This window comes from Musca domestica, unplaced genomic scaffold (genome assembly GCF_030504385.1).
Source record: "Musca domestica strain aabys unplaced genomic scaffold, Musca_domestica.polishedcontigs.V.1.1 33, whole genome shotgun sequence".
NCBI classification, from domain to species: Eukaryota; Metazoa; Arthropoda; class Insecta; order Diptera; family Muscidae; genus Musca; species Musca domestica.
Genome location: NW_026712312.1, coordinates 10,015,449 through 10,040,365, shown reverse-complemented (window position 1 = coordinate 10,040,365; position 24,917 = coordinate 10,015,449). Strand labels below are relative to the sequence as shown.

General features: G+C 35.6%; 1 protein-coding gene across 1 annotated transcript; it reads right to left on the bottom strand.

Annotated features, from left to right (window-relative positions):
• Positions 1–790: 790 nt before the first annotated feature.
• Positions 791–20,707, bottom strand: LOC131803810 (uncharacterized). The gene is made up of 9 exons (XM_059125525.1): positions 20,011–20,707; positions 19,483–19,746; positions 11,874–11,984; positions 11,679–11,804; positions 6,680–6,765; positions 5,339–5,462; positions 3,645–3,751; positions 2,433–2,623; positions 791–842 (listed from the first exon to the last, which is right to left on the bottom strand). The coding sequence occupies exons 2-9, from the start codon at positions 19,718–19,720 to the stop codon at positions 791–793; spliced, it is 1,035 nt and encodes a 344-aa protein (XP_058981508.1). The 5' UTR covers positions 19,721–19,746; positions 20,011–20,707.
• Between the last annotated feature and the right edge of the window lie 4,210 nt (positions 20,708–24,917).

The following is a 24,917-nucleotide window of genomic DNA, read 5'->3' as shown; positions in this document are numbered from 1 at the left end:
TCGTGGCTCGTTGGCGCGTTCATTCGTGAATTCATTCACTTTTTCGTTTGTCGGTTTGTTTGTATCACACCAGGATTCGAGCATAACAACTTAAATTTCACAAAGAAATTGTTGTGTTCGAACAAAAAATGCCAAAGAGCCAGAAAATACCAGGAAACTGAGGGGGAAACACAAAAAACGAACTTAATTGCAAAAGAGTAGCAAAAAATCCGATTAAAACTGTTGAAGACCAAGAAAAAAAGGCGAAAAGTATATTCCGAAAAAAATTGGCATAGCCGAGTAGCAACTTTCTCTGTTATCAGATGGTTTATTGTAATTTATACATCATACGTAACAAACCGACCAGAGACCATGGTATTTGTATAAAAACAAAGGCCGGCGTTTGGTTTGGTTGCCCAATATACACATATTGACCAGTAACAAATGTGGAGGACATTTTGAAACCAGATTATATGTTTCGGTTTATATCGTATATAACATAAACACTTCTTCCAGGTTCTGGGGCAGAACACTAATACTTTTGTAAGGCATTTTTTTAGCTGATTTGGTTGTGGCAGAAATAGTTTTTAATGGATTTTCAAATCGATTTTTAATTTCGTAATTGCGTAAGTCAGTCCGGTCTGTTGATCTGATCTGTTGATAACAGCATAAGAGTTATTGTCTTGTACTAACAACACACATCCAGCAAATTATGAAAGTAGAGCTAAAAAAAGTGTATCGGCGTTTTGAAAAGTAACCTAAATAGAGAGGGATAGTTCCTTCCTATTGCACACTTTTGGAAGTTTCCGGATTAAGATTCCTCGGAATCTGTACATTTTAGGTATATAGCATCTTCGGCAATACTGCAGATAAAAATACGAAGATTATTTTGGTAAGAAAGGTTGGCCCTAAAGCGAGTCAACGAAAGGGGTCTTTCTTGTACTTTTTTTTTTCAAATAATAAAAACAGGGTCGTAACACTTAAACATCAAATCGGATAAAATATGTATATGGGAGATATAGCTATATCTGAACTGAATTTCACCAAATTTGAAGTTTTTATTTCTAGGATAAATTCAGTCGGAATTTGGTGCACAATAAACCTGATATCGGATAAAGATATAAATATGGGAGCTATACCCTGATCCGATCTCGATAACAAATATCATTCTTGTGGAATGCATATTAGCATGTGAGGGACTTGAAACCAAATCGGATGAAACACACATATGGCTATTATAGCTAATCTAGACCGAATTTCTCAAATTTGCATTTACTTGCTTCTAAACTGAATTAGGTCGGATGTGTCAAAAAGGTCAATTTGATTGATATTGGTCATTTGAGGCACAATAACCGGAAGCTATATTTAAATTTAAACCGATTTCAATAAGGGTTCGTCCATTCATTTTGTTCACAAAAATAAATGAACAGACGGACGGACGGACACATGGACTGACATGCATAAATCGTTTCTGCAAGTAATTCTATGAAGGTCCTCAAAAGTAAATATGGGTCTATTTCGCTGCCAAACAAACAAATGCACAAAGACATAATACCCTTACCACTATGTGGTGTAGGGTATAAAAAATATTTGCATTAATATTCCCAAAAAAAAATAATTTTTTATCATTTTTCAGGGCTTTTTTCATTTTAGGCGAAATGTGTCTAATGAAAAAAAAATTTTACACCAAGTTTTACTACAAACCTCGGAATAAATTATTTTTCTTGGTGCAATAGTTTTTATAAAATGTACGAATTCCGAGTAACTTAAATCCGAAAATTTCCTAAAGTGATCTATTTGGTTGCTGTTGCCCTCTATTAGTTTTCAATATAAACTTTTAAAACTCCGATACGTGTCTTTTTTCAGCTCTACTTTTATAAGCTGCTGGATTTCCCCTTAATTTTTAAAAAATTGTATTTGTCGACCCATTATTTTAACAGACCATGACCCACGAAATAAGAAGTTAATGTCAGGCCAACTAGTGCTTATGCAAAGATTTTCAGCGGCTAAAGTCATTTTGTAAATTTAATAACACATTATTTTTAATGTACTTTTAAAGCAATAGACATTACATTGCAATGAGTTATTCGACTCTAGTGGCTCCTAGAGGTATCATTTATCGACAGATTACTAGACATGAACCTATATACAATTGAGATGCTCTTATAGTGTATACTGACAGATTCGTTAGTTCTCAATTTGTTTGCTGGGTTGGCCTACACTTGTTTTCCCAACAAAAAAATATTGATAAACAATGTTGACTAGCGGACAAAGCACTGGATGGGCCAAACCAAATATATAATCAAAAAATAAAACCAACAGTTCAAGGCACAAACCAGGAATGCGTAAAAATATAAAAAAGCTGCCGTTTAGTATCTCCCAGTAAGTAGCCTTCTGTAGTGGGTAATTTCTGTTTACCGCTCATTTTACCGTAAAGTTGATGTTCTACATACCTCTTTTGCTTAAGAGCTTTTAAACGAAATTCCGATGGCTTGGCCAGCTCTAATAGACCGGGTGCTGTATCCTTCACTTCGGTCGTTTCTGCGCCAACTTCAGGCGCTGTTTGTGACTCGTAATTGTCCATGTGCTTGCCTTCGATTAATTTCGGCTCACGAAATTGAAGTTCAATCGCCTTTTTAAAGATCTGCAAAAAAGCGAGGAAATAATTGAACAAAATAGCAGTAAACAAGGCATTTTATATTACAATCGTCGCTTGTTTATAACCGCTAAAATATAGTCTAATAAAATATTTCACTATTGATTTCTTTCATTCCAGAAACTGCAAGAATGTAGAACAGACATACTTAAAGCCTCCACCTGTATGGATATCTTGGTATTTGTATGCACTGGAAAAAACTATTGTCCCATCTCTGCTTACCCTCTTGACTTTGTTGAAAATGTGATATGTATTCGACCTATTTACCACCCTAATGACTTGTTTCATTAATGGATTTAAATCACACAATGCGAAACAAAACAATTTATCTGTATCTTTCTAACTTGGCTCAATTTTGGAGATGGAGATGGACATTTTTGAAAACCTTTCTTCATTGCCTTTTGGCAATGTCCTCTTAACTAATATATTTTCCTATTTATAAATAAATATATAAACAACAAGGAAACAACGAAGATTATCGATAATCTTCACAACAGCTGCCGCAGTTGTCATTTGCAAACTCTTGGGCCTGCTAGCTTTTTTGCCTTTATTTTTCAATGTCCTAATGGAACAACACTTAAAAATGCTCTCAAGTGGCAAATACCCTTGCGGCACTTTGATAGATGGTTAATAATGTTTATGCTCTCCTAGCGGTTTTACGTGGCAACAAGAGTGGGGAATTAATTACAATATTTTCCTCACTGCATTAGTAAATTGATGCGAGAGTGGCTCACTCTGCTTTCAACGTCAATTTCATGGAACTGTTGCTGAAGCTAACCCATTACATCCATTTTAGGGGTGTCAAGGGGGTAGGAAAATCATTTGATGATTTTGTGATTAATTCAACATATTCCAGCCTCAAATTGATTGCAAAATAAAGGGATCGTCACTGGAAGACAAACTACGAACACTAATATTTTTAATGTTCCTACACCAAGCTTTGGAGGTGTAACAGTAAATAAATAATAAAATATATTTTTGTTTTTAGAGGACTATTTCAGTATCTTACCATTTCAACGTCTTGGCTCATTGACTTGATTAATTCTCCTCTTACAGTACCAAAGATGAAGTATTGCGGCATTTCAGCAAAACATGCATTGATATCGGAATAGAAGGCTATAGAAAAAAAATACAATTATTATAATGAAATGTTGGTTTTTTTTTGTTCTTGCAATTTATGAAAATACATCAAAAATCGCAATTGTTACGAAGGCTAGTAAAAAATATATCCTAGTATTGTGAAACGTAATCTGAATTTGGTTAATTGAATCACCTGGGACTTTGTATGTTCGGGTTACAGAGTCATACAGAAATTTATATGAGTTTCCGATTTTACAAAAATTCTATATCTTAGTGATGTACTAAACCAGAGACTTAGAAATGTTAAAACTATTCCGATTTCACATTTTTAGGATTTCTGGTACAATTGGAATTTGGGAAAAACATGAGCCAAATCGGTGGATATTTTGACCTGATATTAGGTAGAAAGAGAAAAAATGGACAAACTAGTCCATAGACATATCATACTTCGATGTGTAAATACCAGTCCGAATTACAGTGCCTTATGGTACTGTACTGGGGTATAGGGAAGGAAATTAGATAAACCTATAGTTCCTTTTTATGATTTCTATTAAGTCACATTCTGAGTAGATTTATGCGGAATCCCTTTGAAACTATTAAATTTCGAATAAAGACCACCGATAGAGTGTAGGATGAATGCTGGGTTTTTTGAAATTCACACTATAAGTGTACGAAAAGTACCAAAACGTACTACATTTGGTACTATTTTGCATTATTTGAACGGTTAGAGCTAAAAACTTGAAATTTAGAATGGGAATTAAGGTTGAGGAGTAGGGTCGATGTATGGAGCTATTGAAATGAATGAGTACTCATGTATACGAAGAGTACTTAAAGGTACTAAATTTGGTACAAGGAACGGATGGAATCCAAAAAATTAAAATTAATCACACTGGTGGAGTTAGGATTGGAACATGGAGAAAGTTTTTAAAATTTGTGCTTATGTGCACGGAAAGTACTAAATGGTACTAAATGTGAAACAATTTCGATTTGGGTGATGTGATAATGTTGGATACTGAAACTTGCAGATAAAATTACTATTGCATTGTATGATTGGGGTATGTAGGAAGTTTTGGAAATTCGTACTTATGTGTACTAAATGGTACTAAATTCGGTACAATTTACATTTTGAGGGAATGGGTAGAGTTAGTATACTAACATTTGGAAATAAAATATTATTATATTGTAGGAAGTTTTGGAAATTCGTAGTTATGTGTACTAAATTCAGTACAATTTACATTTTGAGCGAACGGGTAGAGTTGGAAACCTAAGGATTTGAATAATCAAAAATTCTTTATCAAATTCAATTTCAAATGATTCCAACTCAAAATTTGCCGTAAGTAGGGAATTTCATGACGAATTAAATTTATATTTTTAAATTAAATTCCGTTCCTACTCCGCCAATTGATGATAACAAAATAATATTTTTGTTCGGCAGATTAAATACATTTTTATTTAATAGAATTATTAAAGATTCGAAGAAGTACTCCCCATTTTCATTCGCAATAAATATTCAATTGCATTCTACTATCCACCCCATCCCGTGTACCAGGTATTGATAACGTGTCAAAAATCACAATCTTAAATAAACAACAAATACAAAAAAAATCGCCGTTCAATACTTACGTATTCCGTTAACTTCTTTACGTATCATATACACATATTTGATATTGTTGTCGAACTGTGTGCAGCTCAGCTCCCCGAAGTGGCAATGCAATATTGGGGTCTTTACAAATGTTGGAATGATTTTCTGTAACGAAACCAAGAGAAATCAGTATTGAATTTGTGAAAAGAAAAACGCCAAACAAAAATAAATATTTCATACACTTCTGGGGGCGGAGTGGCGAGGGGAAGGATGCTACGCAGTGTCGGGGAGCGCGAAACAGAATTACTTTACATATGAGGACCCGACAGGTGTGAGAGTCTCTGCTTTTCAATACCTGTAAATCATTCGAATACAATATGAACTCGCTCCCATACCATATCGTATTTCATTTGCAATGTTGCCGCTTATTTTCTTGTTTTTTTTTTTGTTGCCTCTTTTTCGCATTTCATATCCTTTGTGGCTGTGTTAGTGTAATAACATGTATGAATGTGTAGCCGTGTAGAATATTCATTGCAATCATTTTTTATACACCTTTGAGATTTAAATGTTTCTCCGCTAAGCCGGTTGTCGGTTCGATATTAGATATTAGTTTATGTACGGGTATGTGTGTGTGTGTGCATATGTTTAAGTGAGTGTATAAGAGCCAATTGCAGGTGTATACGTGAATGTGTTCATTCCCAACAGTAGTATTTTATTTACATCGCCATACCCATACACTCGCATATCTTGTCGAAACGAATGTCATAATGAATTGATTTGGGATGTGAATTCCCCTTCATGAAAAATAAACAACGAAATACGAACAGATAACAACACATATGCACATACATATGTAGGCAGGTGTGAATGTTCTTTTGATTGAATTTCTCAACAAAACAATGTGTCTCTTCATTATGCCATACTCTGTAACATATTCTAATTGGTGTTGGCTAATTAGATGCAACATATCTGAGTGGTACCGGGACAAGATATGATATGAATATGAGAGACATAAAAACTTAATTCAAATACTGTTCGCTTTACACAAAACGTTCTATGAACGATTTTGTAACTTTTAGCTCCATTCTCTGCCAAAGAATTAATGTCTTGTCCTTGTGACGACATAGCAAAACCTCGATGCCATAGAAGCAATGTTCGCTTTGAAAAGTGAAGGCATACAGGCAAACATTGAGATTTATTTTACGATTATGTCTTTGTCCGTGTGTACTTGTGTTAGAATGGCCCTACCTCTAATGGCGGACAACTAAATGCGACCAAATTACTGAATAAATATTTACACTGAGACTTCTATCAGCATTTGCGTGAAATAATTCGTTGTGTGCGTTGTCTCGCAAAATGAAGTGGTGTCAGCCCGTCCTTACCTTGACTTCCACGTAGACCGGGACTGGGGCCTGGATTGTCTTGCGCTTCTTCTTACGTCCCTTGCCTTTGCCGCTTTTCTTGGACCCTGGAAAACATACAGCCACAAACATAGATTATAATTCACATAGGAACAAAGATAACCGTTGATAAACCGAAGACATGGCGAAGAGAATGCAAAATTGTACGACAGCAACGACTGAGTGGATGTACCAAAGAATGAGACACGAATGAATTAATTTGGCATGTCAACATTATTTACATTGGAATAACGTGTAAAACGCTCGTTGCTGGCAATGATTACGGGAAGTATTACAGTCAAGTTAGGACATGAGGTGGGGGAATTAGTGAAACGATAAAAAAAAAAAAAAAAAATATAAAAAGAAAGTTGTAGGTAGGTGTAGCATAAACACTTCTTTGGGATGACAAATGTCGCAATGTTCTTTTCAGCAGATTAATGTAGGTATATAGAAAGAAGTTCTAAATAAATTAGCTTGGATATAACTAAAAATATTTAATTGACAACAATTTTATTTACATATTTTTGCCAGATTTTCATTATATAAGAATTGATCTATCTGGGGATATAGAAAGAAGGTTTGAATAATTTATTTTTATATCCTCCACCATACAATGGAGGGTTATTATTTTGCAACACCTCGAAATAATCGTCGGAGATACCAGAAATTATATATATTCCTGTTCAAAAAAAAAAAAAAAAAAAAAAAACTTATAAATAATCTAGCACTTAGAGATTTGGCACAAAGGTTTATATTGTCTGCATGCTGATGGGTATTAAAAGGGAGCTATATTGATCCAGGTTTATGTTTAGGCCCCATATAACGATACCTCCAAATTTGCGGTATTTTGAAAGCCGATATTTCCGATCAAATTAGCTGAGACTTGACAATTGGGGTGCTCGGTAGGTGTGTTCTCTTCGTGCAAAAAATGTTTGATTCAGGTCCATTAATTCGTATAGCCTCCATTTAACGGTACCCCCCGATTTTCGGTGTTTTGACGATTTTATCCACATTTTCGAACAGCTTTGTCAAGAATTTTGTATTTGTTGATCGTCATTCCATTTGTAATAACCCTAAATATTCATCGTAGACCCCATAAAGTACATATATATATATATATATATATATAATGATTAGCATTAAATTCTAAGTCGATTAAACGATGTCCGCCTGTTTGTTGAAAACACGATACAGTCCACATTATTTGACGTAGAGCTTCAAAATTTGGCAGAACAATTTGTATTGTGTCTAGGATGGTTGGTATTGAAAATGAGATAATTCGGTCCATATTTTGGTATTGATGATTTTACAGTATTTTGATGATTTTCACCTTATTTTTTACGGGTTTGTCTAAAAATTGGTATTTGTAGTTCATAATGGGTTCTAGTTCCGGTGGCGAAACGTTGTATATATAGGTCCATGTTTTTATATAGACCCCATATAACAGTACATCCCGATATTCTGCATTTTGATGATTTTTGCAACAATTTTCCACGCCGGAGGCGGAACCTAATATGTATAGATCCATGTTTCGGTATAGCCCCTATATAACGGTACTTCCCTATATTCGGTATTTTGATAATGTTTGCCCTATTTTTTAACGGATTTGTCTAAAAATTGGTATTTGTAGGTCATAATGGGTTCTAGCTCCGGTGGCAGAACATTGAATATTTGTGTCCATATTTTCCCATAGCGAACACAGATCGATACCCCCCGATATTCGGTATTTTGATAATCGTAGTCATATTTACCCACGAAATTATTTCAAATTTGGTATTTAAGAAGATTTGGTAGATTACAATCCTTGAAGTATGGCGCCCATATAAAGGCCTCACACACTTTTTTGGTTTTTTTTTTTAAGTTTAACAGCATGGAACACGTTGGAATTCAGATACTTTAATATAAAAATGTTTTCTTCACCCAATGGTAAAGGGGTTTAAAAGTTCGGCCCGGCTGAATTGAATGTTTTTTACTTGTTTCAATATTGAAATTTTGGCCTGGACGAACTTAATGATTATACCCTACAACACTATGTGTTGGGGGTATTATAAGTTTGATTGGGCCAGAATTTATGTAACACCTCGAAATATTGGTTTCCCCCATAGGAAAGTATATATGGATCTTCCTAACTCGCCGAGCTGAGTCGATCTAGCTATGAATGTCCGTCCGTCCGTCTGTCCATGTTAATTTGTAATCACTCTACAGGTCGCAATTATGGCCCTATCTTCACGAAATTTAAAATGTAGGTGGGGTTAATGTCAGAATAGAACCCTATTTCTTTTGGAGATGATCGCCAAATGTTTAGGGGTTGAAATGGACCAAATACTGAAAAAATGTCGGATTTTGCAGTAGATATACAGGTCGCAATTATAGACCAATCGACGCGGAATTTCGCATGTAGCTAGAGTTTAAGGCGGGGAAGAAGCCTACCAATTTGGGTGGTCATCGGATAATATTTAGCGGCTAAAATAGACCATATTTTTTTTGTTGAAAAATCCAAAATTTTTCATTAAACTGCGAATATTTTAAATCCCGGCGAAATCACAAAGCCAGGCATATTTACACTATTTACCACATGGACTGCGGAGATGAGAACACAGCTGAATGTGCAGGTCGAGGGGCATATAATTCCGACCACCAACTACCCCAAAATCCTTGGGGTCGCATTCGATAGCATGTTCAAGTCTTCCGCGCAAGCCACAGCTATTTACGATAAAATGAAAAGTAGGAACAAGGTCCTCAAGGCGCTAGCCGGCAGCACTTGGGGTGCGGATAAGGAAACCTTGTTGACCTCTTATAAAGCGATAGGTCGGTCTGTGGTTAGCTATGCGGCTCCAGTGTGGTCGGCGAATACAAGTGCAACGCAGTGGAAATGTATTCAGACCTGCCAGAATGCCGCCCTGAGAACTGCAACAGGGTGCCTCCTCATGACACCTGTGGACCACTTACATGAGGAGACGAAGGTTCTTCCCTTACGTCAGCATAATCATATGCTTTCGTTGCAGTACCTGCTTGGGTGTTATCGCGGGAGTCACCCTAACCACCATATGGTGGATAGAACTCCTCCACCCAGGCGTGTCAGGAAGGACCTGCACGATCTAGAGAGAGAGGTCCAGCGATATAAGAGAGAGCCTCTAGATCATGAAGCCTATCAAGCGGGTCTGAATAGCATTCATACTGATGCAGTCACAGATGTAGTTAATGATTACAGTATGAATGCCATACTCGGAGTCCACCCCCCATCCATTGCAGCTGAAGAACGTCGGCTGCCTAGGCAAACCAGGGTAGTTTTGGCCCAACTACGTTCAGGATGGTGCAGCCGTCTCAATTCGTATTGGGCACGAATTGATGAGGATGTGCGGAACGCCTGCCCAGCGTGAGATACAGGCCCGCACAACACGCTGCACTTGTTTAATTGTCCTGACAAACCTACCCAACTCCGTCCAGAGGATCTATGGCTACAGCCCATAAAGGTAGCAGAATTCCTAAACCTGGACATTGAGGAAGAACCAGATTAGTCGGAAAAAACAACAGAACGTGTAAAACTGCTACAACAACAACAACAAAAAGAACATTGCAATTCCTTTACAATTGGGGACAACCCTCCGATCTATTTAAGTTATAAAATGCTATCATTCCTATAAAGTACTCTTACCCTCCAATAACTAACAGAGTGCAAACATTTCCAAACTAACTACAATCAAACAAATAAACGTCCAATAGTTTGTTCCCCTTTTTGGTTGGATGTCTTATTACTGCTTTTTTGGCAGCTTTTAAATGAAAAGTAATTTATATTGAAATTAAAAGATTCTCCTGGCATCATTGCTCTTTTTGTAGACATTTTCCGAGAAGATGAATGCAGTAATAAAATAAACTGGAAACAGGGTTACTGCATCTCGGTCTCTGTGCGGGGCAGTGACGGACGAGAAGAAGAAAGCCTTCTCGAATTGAGTCTGTTATAACTTTTAATTTTTGTCCAGCTATTGAAAATTGCATGTCCTCGATTAAATGCATTTTTTTCTTCTTTTTTGTGACCAAGACCCTCCAAAGATTAGCTTGCCCTTTTCTTTTGTTTGGCTTTGTGGAAATCATTGAAATTCTGATGGATTCTGTCATGAATTTCCATTTTATGCAACCAAGTAATTTCGGAACTCCTGAGGTTGATGAACACTTCCGAATAGCTTGACTGCTCCGTAAGCTATCTACAATAAAAAACACTGACACACACACGCACAGAGCCAAAGACAGTAGGCGGGCTGAAATGTCAATCCCTTAAATTCTTGATGCATCATGGCTTTGCTTCATTCTCGACGTAAGACTCCCCCTCCCCCCAACTGACTGCTGCCATTTCACATGAGTTTCCACTTGCCTGAATGGGTTAAAGCGTAAATTTGTAATTTGGATAAAAGAAACCATTTCTATCCTTTTTGCATTAATGAGGTTTTTAAATATTAATGAATGACGAGAGCAGTAGCAGTAGCAGAAGAAGAAGAAAAGAAAAATTATATGAAATGAAAAACTTTCACAATTAAAAGAAATCATACAATGCTGAAAGATGGCAGTAGAAGAGCCAGTAACAAAAAAGAAAAAAAAACAGCAGCGAAAAAAGAAACGTTACGTGTTACATACATAAATCATTTCTTATCCTTTGCGAGCGAAAATAAACTAAAACACTTGCCAACAATGGCAGCAAAAGATATTCGCAGAAATGCCTCCTCAAGTGTAAATAAAAAATGAATAAAATGGAACAAAAAAGATAGCGAATGATAACGCAGTGACAATTTCAATTAAAACATAAAACAAACAAATTTAGATTTCAAATTCGCTCAGAGAGAGAGGGAGAGAATTAAGCAAAGATTAGAGAAAAAGTTGTCTGTTGTAATTACCAATTTCGTCGTCATCATCACTGGCTGCATGTTGAGTGGAAGAATATGGTTTTTTGAATGGAAGTCAAAGAAGCTATTTACAGCACACAACTTACCCGATAATGCAGAACTTTTTACACTTTCCGCTCCAATGTCATCGCCTGCGCTGTCGACACCCGTATCGATGCCAGCATCAAAGTCATCTCCGCCACCTCTTTCTCGTCCCGAATCCTTTTTGGGTCCTATCGCAATAACAAACATTTTGATTAGAAGCATCGGCATGTTGTTAACCACATATTAATGAATATTACCCTTGCTTTGTGCTGACGCCTTTGCCTCTTTACCCGGTGGCTGGCCACCTTTCTTGCCTTTTTTGCCCTTTTTGTCTTTCTTTTCAGGTTCGGTAGGTTGTTCAGGTTCCACTACAATACAATAGTAAAATTATAATGAAATAAAGATTGGAGTATAAAACAAAAAAAATAAAACAACAACTACATAGACATTTTGTTATTATATGAAGTATTATAAAATGATGTTCTGCTTTAAATTTAAATTATCGTATATATATTTTAGGACCACTTTTTCGCCGATTCTAGCAAAAATAAATAAACCACTATATATTGTTGGTTTACATTAAGGCAATGCTCTTGAGTCTTGTATTTTAGACCCAAAGAAGACCAAATCATAATACGTCAATTGAATTGAGCAGCTGCTTTTTGTAGCAATTGCACTGTGACTTGGGGTATGAGTATTTTCTAGGGTTATGAACTAAACTTTGGCGGTCCAATTCTAAATTCTCCGAAAAACAAAAAATTTTGCTTAATTCTAATAATTAGGAATCTATAGAAAAGTGGCTTTACGACTCGTGTGTAGAAGGAAGAGGAATGCAGAAGAGAAACACCAATTTTAGGTGTGTTTTTATAATTTTGGATGATAATACAAACATATAAATATTTAAAATAATTTACCACCACGTCATAAAATACGTCCTCACCTCGACAGTTCAAGGTTAAATTCCCAATCTAAATAGCAAATTATTTTTAGGTACACATTTTTCTATCCTCAGCCATACGGCTACAGAGGATATATATCATTTGATACTGCCAAAATGTGCCTCATCGAAATAATGGTTTTAGATCCTAGGTCTCATTGGACCAAATCAATCAGAATTTTTGGAGTCGATCTAGGTGAATCCGTCATTCTGTCTGACTGGCTGGTGCTCACGGAGTATCCGATTTTGTCAAACTTTTTTTCGGAGATGAGCGACACTTGAAGTTCCCCCACAAAAGTTCAACAATTTCATACAAAACAATTAACCTCATCGAACCAGAAAGGATCATCAAGTTTTGTGCAAACTTTGCTAATCTCAATATTTGTATTAGTGTTATGTCAAAATGGACAATATGGACCAAGTACCTCCCCACAACATTTTAAATAATTATAACCCCTATAAAATGTGAAATAAGATTACGATTGTCTTCAAGTTTCGCGCCTCTCAGTATTTTCACCAACAATAGATTTGATATGAAGATGAAATGTGTCAGACCACTCCCTTTGATCCCTTCAACACAACGGATCAAAATTTTGAATAATTTTATCTCTCATAAAATGCAAAATAAGCATCTGGTTCATTCTAAACTTCACATGTTCCAATATTTCTATAGACGCAAGATGGTAGATATCGATCAACTCCTTCTAGTTCCTCCCCCACAGAGGGCTCAAAATTTTGAGTAATACAATGCACATAAAAGCGAAATATGCATCATTTTTTTTTTAATTTTATATATCCCAATATTTTTGCTGGCAAAAACCTGGTCTGATGATATTTTTAATAACAAAACGCTCATAAACTGCGAAATTAGCAATTGATTCTTTCTACATTTCACATGTTCCAATATTTTTACTAACACAAGATTTGGTGTAAAGTTGATAGATATTGTCCAACCCCTTTTGGAACCTCCCCACGAAGGGTAACAATTTTAATTATTTATAACTCTCATAACTTGTAAGTATCCAATTAACTCTCTCAATCAAAGAATAGTAAATATGTGATCAGTTGACCCTCTTTTTCTGGCATCTTCCACTCAAAAGTTCAACATTTTGATAAAAAAAAAAACATTAGACGATGTGGAATATTCATAAGATGTGAAGGAAGTAGTTGATATAGTCCAAATCGAACACGTTACACGTTATATACCTATCAGACTTATGTCCAACTCCTTCGGAACCTCCCTCGTAAAGGGTCAACAGTTGGAATAATCACAACGCAAGGCTGAAGGTATGAATATGTCGGCAAAACCAACATATATTTTTTAACTTGTTTTGTAGAGTTTTAAAATTACCAATGCATTTAGTCTAATTTCGTTTAGGTATATCCCCAATACTGATTTTCGGCATTTTTGATTTCAAAAACAATTCCCATCGAATAATTGTGTTGAACTTCTTTCCAAAAATGTTCTATAGCCAAAAATGTTCTATAGCTACTATTTATCCAAATAAGATCATCTTCGGATTTTAAGTATTTGGAATATTTTCAAAGAATTTTGTCATAGAATCGAGGGGAGTGGTTTCTATTTGACATTGTAAACAGCCACATTTGCTGGTATAAAACATTAGAGTATTTAAGTTAGTTACAGCAAGGCAAATGTTAGTAAAAATTACAGGGGCTCTGCGTCACCCATTTAAAAAAAAAGTGGTTTCCTGAAATGCATTCATATAACGTTGAACGTACTTGAAGGAAGTCGAGTTCAATTTTTTATAACCACGCTGCAAATCAGTATAAATGGGATTGCTCCCTATTATTATAAAAAGACCAGTCCATGCGAAATAAGTACACATTTCATGCTCAAAAATAGGTTTAGAGAAAATTATTCTTTGTTGATAAGAACAACAACAACATTTGATATGCTCTTTTTAAAATAATAATAGATTATGTATTGGATTTATGATGAGTTTTTAGTGGGTATGAGAGATCAGCAACGATCAACGTTTTCGTGTAATTCACTCGCACTTGTAGTAGTCTAGCCCCCACCTGCTTAGCTCCACATTACTCTCAGTTATATAGAGAGAGTTTTTCAACTAACAGAAACTCAATGAGATTCAATATTATTAGTAAAATTGATAACAGAATTACGTGAAGAATGCGACTCCAAATACCTATAAAGGGCGTTTTTTTAGTCCATAAATTTGACAATTTTTGAAGAGTTGTAAAATATCATACATTTGTATATAAGGGATATCAAAAATTACCATCCACAAAGTATTATGTTATTACCTATGGCCTCTTTGTTCGCATGTTATATAGTTCCGCCCGATGGAAAAAAAATACACAAATGACTTATTTCCATTCCAAGATTTGTGGACCAGCACATGGTTAACAAGAACTAAATGCACGAATACGACGGAACTGGAGATGTGGATACAGTAAATCGAGTTGATTGTAGTAGCTCGTAATGAAAATGCTCGCTTTTTTGTGCGGAGTTCCCACGGAAATAACAAGTGTTTTGTCACCCCCGTACCGGACGTGGCAATAGTAGAGGGAAAACCCAGCAACAGAAAACTACAATTCTGACTTCAACAACCGAAAATTGAACAAAGAGGATGCTGAAATGTTCGTGCTTCCTGTGAAAGTTTTTCTTCTTCTTCTTCTTTAAAGTATCCTCAGTTGCTCAGTTGCTGCTGCGACGAGGCGAATGTGTTGAGGATTCTTCGTCATACTTTCCAGCTACACATTTCGCCTACATCACACTTCACATGGTTTCCGTATTTCGGAATAGTGACCGCTCCAGCCTCGTATGCAAATCAAATCAAAAATGCTTGCATAAACTTAGTTTCCCTCTTTGTTTGTATATTCTATTTATCCGTTCGCATGATGGAAAGCAAAACAAAAGACAAAAGGGAAACAAAACAAGCAAATCCTTCACAGCCACAACCACTTCATCAGGAGTATCACTTGGAAACCGAAACTGCGACAGGGCTTGTGACTGGAGGATTGAGAAGACAAAGTAAAACATGATGCTGTCCTGGGCTGTTCCTAAGCTACGGCATCAATGCCAACTCAACGCCAGTTGGAGAAGTCTCGAAAAAGTTTCTATGCCATCGTATTTCACTTTGCAGTTAATCCACCATTTTGTGTGGGGGGGTGGTGGACACAAGCCTGTTGTCAGGATTCCTCAAACGCACCGACTGTCTACGCACCCACATTCCCATCCGCCTTTGTTCTCGGTCCAGCATTTGTCACAACGCTAGCTAGCGTTGAAGGCTGGAGCTTAGCGCATGGTTTTATCTTTTCGTTGAAGTGCTTAAGCTATACAAAAGGATTTGTGTCCAGAATTATAGCCGAGTAGTGAATAAGCGAAACTTTTCCATGTGCATGTTTATGAGGTATTATCTAAATAAAATTTGACCATAGAATTGTTTTTGTTTTTTTTTTGTCAAGAGCGAATGCAAAAGACAAACGTCATTTTTTCGGCCAACTGAAGCAGTGTGATGGGAGATGTGCGAAAGCCATGGAAATGGGAGAGCACAATTAAAATTGAAATTCAAGTTATGTGCAGAGGTACAATATGTGGTTATTTAGGGAACCAGTTGTTGGCTGAACAGAGCGGCCATTCAAAATTGTCCACTGTCTTCCTATTTTAAATTTGGACGCTAATTCAAGTGAATTAATTTCTGCATTTGATAGCAACAATCAGGTTTATAAGTAAAATCATTTTAGGGCGGTATTCAATTTAAGCGTGATTTTGAAATTACTTCATGGATACAGTGTAAACTTTTCCAAACAAATTTTATATTTCATGGAAAAATGAGCTGAACTTAGCAATGTTATTTCTATGCTGTATGCTATGCTGATAGCTTCCACCAAAAATTGGTTTTGTGGTTCTTTTTCCGCGTGTGAAGGACTTAAATACAAATTCGGATGAAACAAATATATGGCACCTATAGCTATATCTTAACTTATTTTCAACCAATTTGATTTGACAGAGGTATTTCGGAACTGTATGAGATATGTGCTACCAAATATAAGTGTTGTGGAGCGCATATTATCAAAATGGGGGACTTAAACACCAAATCGCCACAAAATTTGACCTACTTGTTTCTAGGCTCAATTTGGTCCCATGTGCCTAATATTACACATTTGGTACACAATATAAAACAAATCGGACAAGATATATATGGAAAGTAAATTTGTTGTTCCAAAATGGTCAGGCGTAATCCCTTTTTTGTTGTTTTTATAAAAACAAAGTTTGTTTATTAGTGGAGAATGATGGTAATGTTTACCAGGGGGTAAGACAAGGAATACCTAGGTTACATTATACCTAGTATAAATAAGGGACTCATCAGCCCACTTCTCCAGGCACCTACCTTAAAAAGTATCAATTTTGTTGAATAACTAATCTCTCATAACATGCGAAAGCGATATTCAAGCGATCAAACCTCGTATATCTCAATATTTCTACCCACACTGTAGTCAATGTGATTATGCGACTTATCGGTCCATACCTTCTTATATATCCCTCACAAATGTTGATATTTTTTACCCACCACCATACATAGAATGAAGGGTATATTAAGTTCGTCATTCCGTTTGTAACTCATCGAAATAAAAATTGTAGACATAACAAAGTACATATATTCTTGATCATCGTAAAATTCTAAAACGATTTAGGCCTGTCTGTACGTCCGTCTCTCCGTTTGCTGTGAGCACGCTAGAGTCAAAACAAATAAAGGTAGGAAGCTAAAATTTTGCACAAGTTCGAAGATGGGCTAAATCGGTCCACGATATCGTAAAACGGTATCCCCCCGATATTCGGTATTTTGACGATTGTAGTCAAATTTTTCAATGAAATATTCTGAAAACGTATATCGTATATCCCCATATAACGGTACCTCCCTACGTTCGGTATTTTGATGATTTCAGCTACATTTTTCAATGGAATTGTCTAAAAATTCATACTACACGTTCTTTCAAAGCATTTAACCCTGGAAGAGAAATGTCTATATAGGTCCCGATATCGTATAGTCCACATACAACATAGAGCCCACATACAACGGTACACCCGATATTCGATATTTTGACGATTTTGGGGATAACAGTTGTTTTAAATTTCGTATTTAGCATTCGTAATTGGTATTACCTATGACAAAAAATTGTGTATGCAGTTCCACGTCTTCGTATGGCCTCCATATAACGGTACCCCGAAGATTCGGTATTTTTATGATTTTAGCGACATTATTCATCGGATTTGTCTCAAATTGCGTATTTAGAGTGCGTAATGGATACTATAGGTCCCATATATCTGTACATCCCTATATTCGGTAGTTGGACGATTTTAGGTACAATATTCACCGAAATTTAGTATTTTAAGTTTCTAATAGGTACTGTTGACAGAGCATTGTCTATGCAGGTCCAGGTCTTCGTATAGCCCCGATATAACGGTACTTCCCTGTATTAGGTATTTTGATGATTTTAAGTACATTATTCAGCGGTTTTTGTTTCAAGTTTCGTATTTGAATATTATGACAAAAGTCGCCTATGCAGGTCCACGTCTTCGTATAGGCACCAATATAACGGCTACATTCGGTATTTTTAAGATTTTAACAGAATTTTCAACGGATTTTATATATTATTTGTCAATTTTCAAATTCGTTCCAATTAGTTTAGGGTATTCAAAGTTCGGCTCGGCCGAACTGCTTTTTTACTTGTTGAATAATAATACATCTCGTAAAATGTGAAATAAGTACACGGTATCGGTAAGAACTTGACACATTTTTACTTATATTTAACCAACTGTGAATATGGAATTCATGAGACTACTTTTTTAGTACCTACATATTTTACTTATAACCCTAGGGAAGTACCCGATATAGTCAAAACTTGGTACCATTTATGAAATACTAAAGTGATGTGCGCAAATGCTTTATATCGGATCATTTCTTCACATTTATGTGATAAAGTGTAAAGAAATGCTTTTTAATAATAATTCTCTTAAAAATAACTTGTAAAATTCCCTTTCAATTTTCTTGTCTCACTCTTTCTGGAACTTTCCCCCGCAAGATCTCAAAAATTGCAAAGCATTATGTTTGATATGCTATATAAAGCCAGTTGAGTACCCGACATAATCCAAACTTGGCACGTGGTAGTATTTGTATTGAGCACATTTTCTAATGTAGCTGAACTTATTTTTGCATTGGGACAAATATTTATATCTAGGTATATGAAGAGAACAATTTTTTCCCATTCCCGTATTTACACCACATTTCAAGTACCCTCTTTCTTCTTCGTAATTATTTTTTATTTGCAGTTACTCTTATTCGAAAACATCAATTATTTTTTCTATCTCTATAATTGAAAATGCGTTCGTAACAATAAAGGTCATCCACGAATTTGAAGGATTTTAAACAAATACGATATTAATGCGTTCTAACCAAGATTTTTCTGCAAATCAATGCTTTGATTTTCTATGTGATTTTATGTCATTGGAATGTAAACACTTTTCGGTCCTTCGATCGAAAATAATTACTGTCAATTCTTTGTAAAAACAACAACCAAATCAATTCGTATCCAAATCTTTTAGCACAAGTGGTTTTCGCCAAAATCTCCAGCAGCAGCAGCAGTAATAACAATCCTCTATTGTTGCTGAGCTGAAGTGTCGAACACAATCTGTGTGAACGAATCGCATCATATCGTTTCGTTTGGAATCGAATCGAACGGAATCAAACAGAAGATATCGAGTGCACCATTTCGAAATAATTCAATATTTACTTATAAATTCAATTAAAGTTTCTTTAGCACTCTGTTGGCAAAACAGAAAACCTTCTTATCTGTCCTTCAGCTGAAGTGGCATCTCCATCTCTCGGATGGACTACTACTGGGCGTCTGTACGGTACGTCCGTGTAATGATTTGTGAACAGGCTTACCCTCCTCCAGCACGGTGATCTCCTCCTCCACCAGCTTGTCGTAGAAGGTGCGCCACATGTACACAACGACTTTATTGATATCCTCGTTTTTGGAGTATTTGTCCTCGAGGAAGCTCTTGAAATCATTCATATTATCATAGATAACGGCATTGACAAATTCTGGTTCGTATACACCCAACAAGTTGGCGATGGTGCACTTGAGCCATAAAATGCGATTATCGTCCATGATGCCGGGCATGGCGGTTGCACCGACACTTTCACCCTCTGGAATGGAAAAGGTGTCCGATATTAATAGCAAGTCCATATCACTGTTGTCACAAAAAGAAGTGGAGAGGGAAGGAAGTGCGTGTAAATGAAACCCTGATAAGAACAAGATCTATCAAACGGTGACAGATTTCATCCAAAAAAACAAAGAACGAATATTTTTTTTTAATTATTTGCAAAGCCTCATCTGCAATCTTCTTTGTGTCAAAACACAAATGTTATTCGTAAATTATTATTCGCATTACTCACACCCCTTTTACTTACAGTTTACAAAAATTCCGACTTAAATTGATTTTCTCTCGTCTTTGCTGTTTGGAAATTCTTGGTATATTTATCCGCTGCCAATTCCGGCAATGTTGCTTTTTGTGTTTGTTTTTAATTCCGAATTGTGGTATTTTCCTCAAAATTCAAATGTTCTTTTCAATTTCAGTTTCGATTTGATTAGAAAGTCATACATTTTCCTGGTTGCCACAAACGAACTCACACTGCCACGAGTCGATTGTTGCCGTGACATTCCTGTCATGGGTGCTACTGTTTATTTTCGGTTGCCACAGTAAGTGCCGCATATGTGCGGGCATTATTGAAGCGTTCTTTCTGGCGATAGAGGAGATTGTCAAATTTCCCTGAAAATACACCAACGCCAGGACGAGTTTGTTTGCTCTTGTGCGGGGAGCGAAAGCGAACCGAGCAGGGCGAATGTCAATATGCCTCTTGGAAAATAGCATACGCAAACGTAAAACCAAACGGAAGAGTATTTGTAGCGTTGGTAACAAACTACAAACTTTTGTACAGCGCCGAGACATAATGCCGGCAACTACATTGCAGCGGGAGTAAATTTGGAACCGCAAGTGGAAATTTTGCATAGCTAGCTGTAATGTTAATCCTGTTGATTCTCTTACAAAGATTTTGTAAAAGTTTTGGCTTATTTGAGAAATAAACATCTAAAGAGATGGGTGTTTAGTATTTGACACATAATCCAACATCTGACAATAAAGAATTAAATTTAGGAATTTAATGAAAACGAAATTTTTATGGAAATAAACTGATGCTGGTGTTTTGCAATGTAGTCAATTCAATTCAGAACAAATTCCTCACCTCAAATATTATAGCTCCATAGACTACTATTTGCAAAATGGTCATCATATACCAGTTATTTATTTCTGTCTAAGATCTGTTATAGTTTGTTGCTTTATGTCAAACATCAAATAAGCAGGCTTGTAAACAATTAAGGAGGAGGTTGCAAAGGACTGGGCCATTATTGTCAATTTCGTTGATATACATATTACAACGTGCCAGATTCGGACTATTATTGGTTTGTTCCAGAACTGCAAGAATGTATAAATTTTTGTTACAGTAACCGATTTTCCTCTTAATAATGATATCGACAAAAATTGGTATTGAAAATGGGCCATGTAGGTCCACGTTTTGGTATAGCCCCCATATAGCGGTACCTTCCGATATTCGGTATTTTCATGATTTTGCGACAATATTCATCAGAATTCTTTCAAATTTTGTATTTGATGTTCGTAATGGGTGCTACAGCCTATGACAGGAGATTGTTTGTGCAGGTAAACCTCTTCTTATAGCCCTCCTATATGAGGGTACCTCCCGATATTCGGTATTTTGATGATTTTAGCGACATTATTCACCGGAAGTGTTTCAAATTTGGTATTTGAAGTTCGAAATGAATACTACAGCCTAAGACAGAAAATTGTCTGTGCAGGTTCACGTCTTCGCACAGCTCCGATATAATGGCACCTCCGGATATTCGGTATTTTGATGACTTTAGCTACAATATTCACCGATTTTTTCTAAGTTTCGCATTTGAATATTGTAATGGCTTATGACAAAAGTTACCTATGCAGGTCCTTGTAGTCGTATTGACACTAATATAACAGCTACATTCGGTATCTATAAGATTTTAACAGATTTTATTTTTTTGGAGAATTGCCAAATTCGGTTCAAATGGTGGAGGGTATTAAAAGTTCGGCCCGGCTGAATTTACAGCTTTTTTAATTGTTTAATCATACAATGAATTCAAAAAAGGGTCAGTTTGACAACATCGAAAAAAAGAAAGTCTAGTTGTAAGTTTGGTTGACTTTTGACAAAACAAGGATTTTGAAATTATTTTGTTTTTATTTTTTGAAGCAATAAATATGTACACAAAATTAGCACAAATCGGGCACTTTTAGAAACAAATTTTAATCAACTGGTAGCTCTGCCTTACCTTTCCTTGTACCATGGGGTTGTTTCTATTAAACAACAACACGTAAACATCTGAAATCCATTCGAAAAGTTTGTGCTCATACTGACATATTAATTTTAATAAAAGCTTGACTCATTCAGACATTTTACCAATAAACAAAACGATTTGCCAAGTATTATCGTTACATAGTGGGAAATGAAATGCAAAGAAATAACCTGGGAAAGTATTGAAAAAAAGGCAAACAGATGACTCTGATAATATTTAATGTTGGCGAAAGATAGACGTAGAGTTTAAAAGAAACGAATGAAGCAGTGCAAAATCCAGTTCAAGGAGGTGTGCCGTACGACGAATATTGTGGGGCGGAAATAACAACTGTTGCCAGAGAAAGGCAACAAAACAACTTCAATAGCACATCACAACAAAAGCTTTTCATGAATTGCAAAATAGGAAAGAAAAACAAAAAAAAAAAAAAAAAAAAAAGAAAGACGTACTCCGACACAAATAATGACAACAAAACTAGGAAAAAGGGAATATCTTTGTCAAGTTTTTATTCCTACTGCTAGATATTTGTTCTAAGGGATGTAAAGAGTAAGTATGATAAGGAGGGAAACTAAATTTGAATACAAAGCTTATAAAAAATTCAGATGGATGTGCCCATACAAATTAAGAGTAATTGGAAGTATACTAAACGATTTTATTTGACTAAGTGATTATTTTATCATCATACTGACTATATGTGAAATTTCCCTTGCTCAATAGTCCACCACATATAAAAAAACATCGCAACACATGTTTCCTTTTCTCACAGCAAATAATTGAACCTGCAAAAGGGTGTCGGCCTATGGATTTTTAAATGGCAGTCATCAGTGTCGACATCATTATTCTTTAAGACGAGACATACTTCCAACTTTTCTTTTTGCCGGTAGCATTTCTTGGAAAAAGTCCTTGTATTGGTGATTGATTTTAGATTTTCTTTTTTTTCTTCTGCCTTTAAGAGCTTTGAAGAAACCGATTATATATTTTTTTCTTGTCAACACTTCTTTAAAAACAAAACGTAATCAGTTCAAAGAATTCTATGTTCTATCCATATCCAGAGACTAAATTTTCTTTCAATGATAATATAAAATGAGCACTTCTACAAAGGAAACAAGTGTTAAATGGAACATATTATGGAGAAAATCACAGTCCATGTAAGGTCGGACAAGAACACTAGGTTTGCCAGTAATATGACAATAAACTTAGTGGATTTTTTGTGATGTGACATTCATTGAATTTTGACAACAAACTTAGTAGCCAGCTTATTAATTGATTATTTTGATTATTATAAGGTCGTACCGGCAAGAGGGTATATTAACTTTGGACAGGAGGGTATATTAACTTTGTCATTCCGTTTGTAACGTCCCTGAAATATTCATTGTAGACTCCATAAAGTATACAATGTCGATGACATCGATGTCTATGTCGGTTGAAATCACGATACAGCCCATATTATTTGACGCGGAGCGTCAAAATTAGGCAGAACAATTTGTGTTGTGTCTAGGATGGTTGGTATTGACAATGAGATATATATATATATATATATCCACGTTTTGGTATAGTCCCCATATAACGGTACCTTTTGATATTCGGAATTTTTATTTTTGCCACATTTTTTCACGAATTTGTCAAAAAATCGGAATTTTTAGGTCATAATAGATTCTAGCTTGTGTGGAAAGACATTGTATGAATAGGTCACGTTTCGGTATAGCACCCACATATCGGTTCCTCTCGATATTCGGTGTTTTGATGATTTTTGCAACTTTTTTAACGGATTTGTCCAGAAATTGTTGTTCGTAGTTCGTAATGGGTTAAATCTCGTGTGGCGAAACATTGTATATAGGTCAACGTTTGGTATAGGGTACATAGGTATTTTGGTATTTTGATAAAAATTGGTATTATAGTTCATAATGGGTTCTCGCCCGGTGGCAAAACATTGAATAGTTGTTCCACGTTTTCCTATAGCGCACATATAACGATATCCACCGATATTCGGTATATTGATAATCCTAGTTACATTTAGAAGATTTGATAGATGACAATCCTTGAAGTATAAAATTATCTATAGAGGTTCCCGTTTTGATATGGCCCCATATAACGGTGTCACTTACTTTTTGGTTTTTTGATAAGTTTAACTGCATTTTGCAGAAGGTCTTACTGGTGTATGAAGTTTAAAGTGAAACACGCTTGAATTCAGATACTTTTATATAAAAATATTTCCTTTACCCTAAGGTGGAGGGTATTAAAATTCGGCCCGGCCGAACTTAATATTTGCTTATTTTTTTTTCAATTTAAGGTTTATAGCTATTTTACTTAGCTTATTTCCAAATATCAAAAATACGACCAGATAACCATGTAGAGCATGGAAATATAATTAGAAAGGCGTCATTTTTCATTTAGCGTTAACATATTTTTCGCTCCAATTGCATTCAAAATTTCGCTTGGGTATATATCATTTTATACAGCCAAAACGTGTCTCAAAATTTCGAATAATGAGAAATGAAAGTTCAATTGCCTTTTAATTTCACACATCCCAATATTTTTATTAACACAAGATCTGGTGTGTAGGTGGGATATATCGGTCTACTCCTTCTGGTACCTCCCCCACAAAAGTGTCAACATTTTGAATCAAGATGAGGCTTGAAAATGGAAAAAATGAGCATACGGCTCCCTTTAAATTTCGCATATCCCAATATGTTTAATAGCGCAAGATCTAGTGTGAAGATGGTGGTTATCGGTTTATATTATCTGGCATGTCTTATTTTGACCTACTTGCTGAAAGTAAAAATAAATTATATTTGAATGAGGTCGTTGAGTGAAATATGTAAAAAAGACTTTTGTGTAACAGAATAAAAACATACCCTTTATTCTCCTAAAGTGAACTGAAATTAATTCCGTGTAATAGGTATTATTTTATAAATGTAGTGTG

Excerpts from the sequence above, each read along its gene's own strand:
- LOC131803810 (XM_059125525.1), bottom strand. The coding sequence starts at position 19,720 with ATGCCCGGCATCATGGACGATAATCGCATTTTATGGCTCAAGTGCACC. Across the intron at positions 11,985-19,482 it reads GATCACCGTGCTGGAGGAGG|TGGAACCTGAACAACCTACC; the intron begins GTAAGCCTGTTC and ends ATTGTATTGTAG. Across the intron at positions 5,463-6,679 it reads CGGTCTACGTGGAAGTCAAG|AAAATCATTCCAACATTTGT; the intron begins GTAAGGACGGGC and ends GTTTCGTTACAG.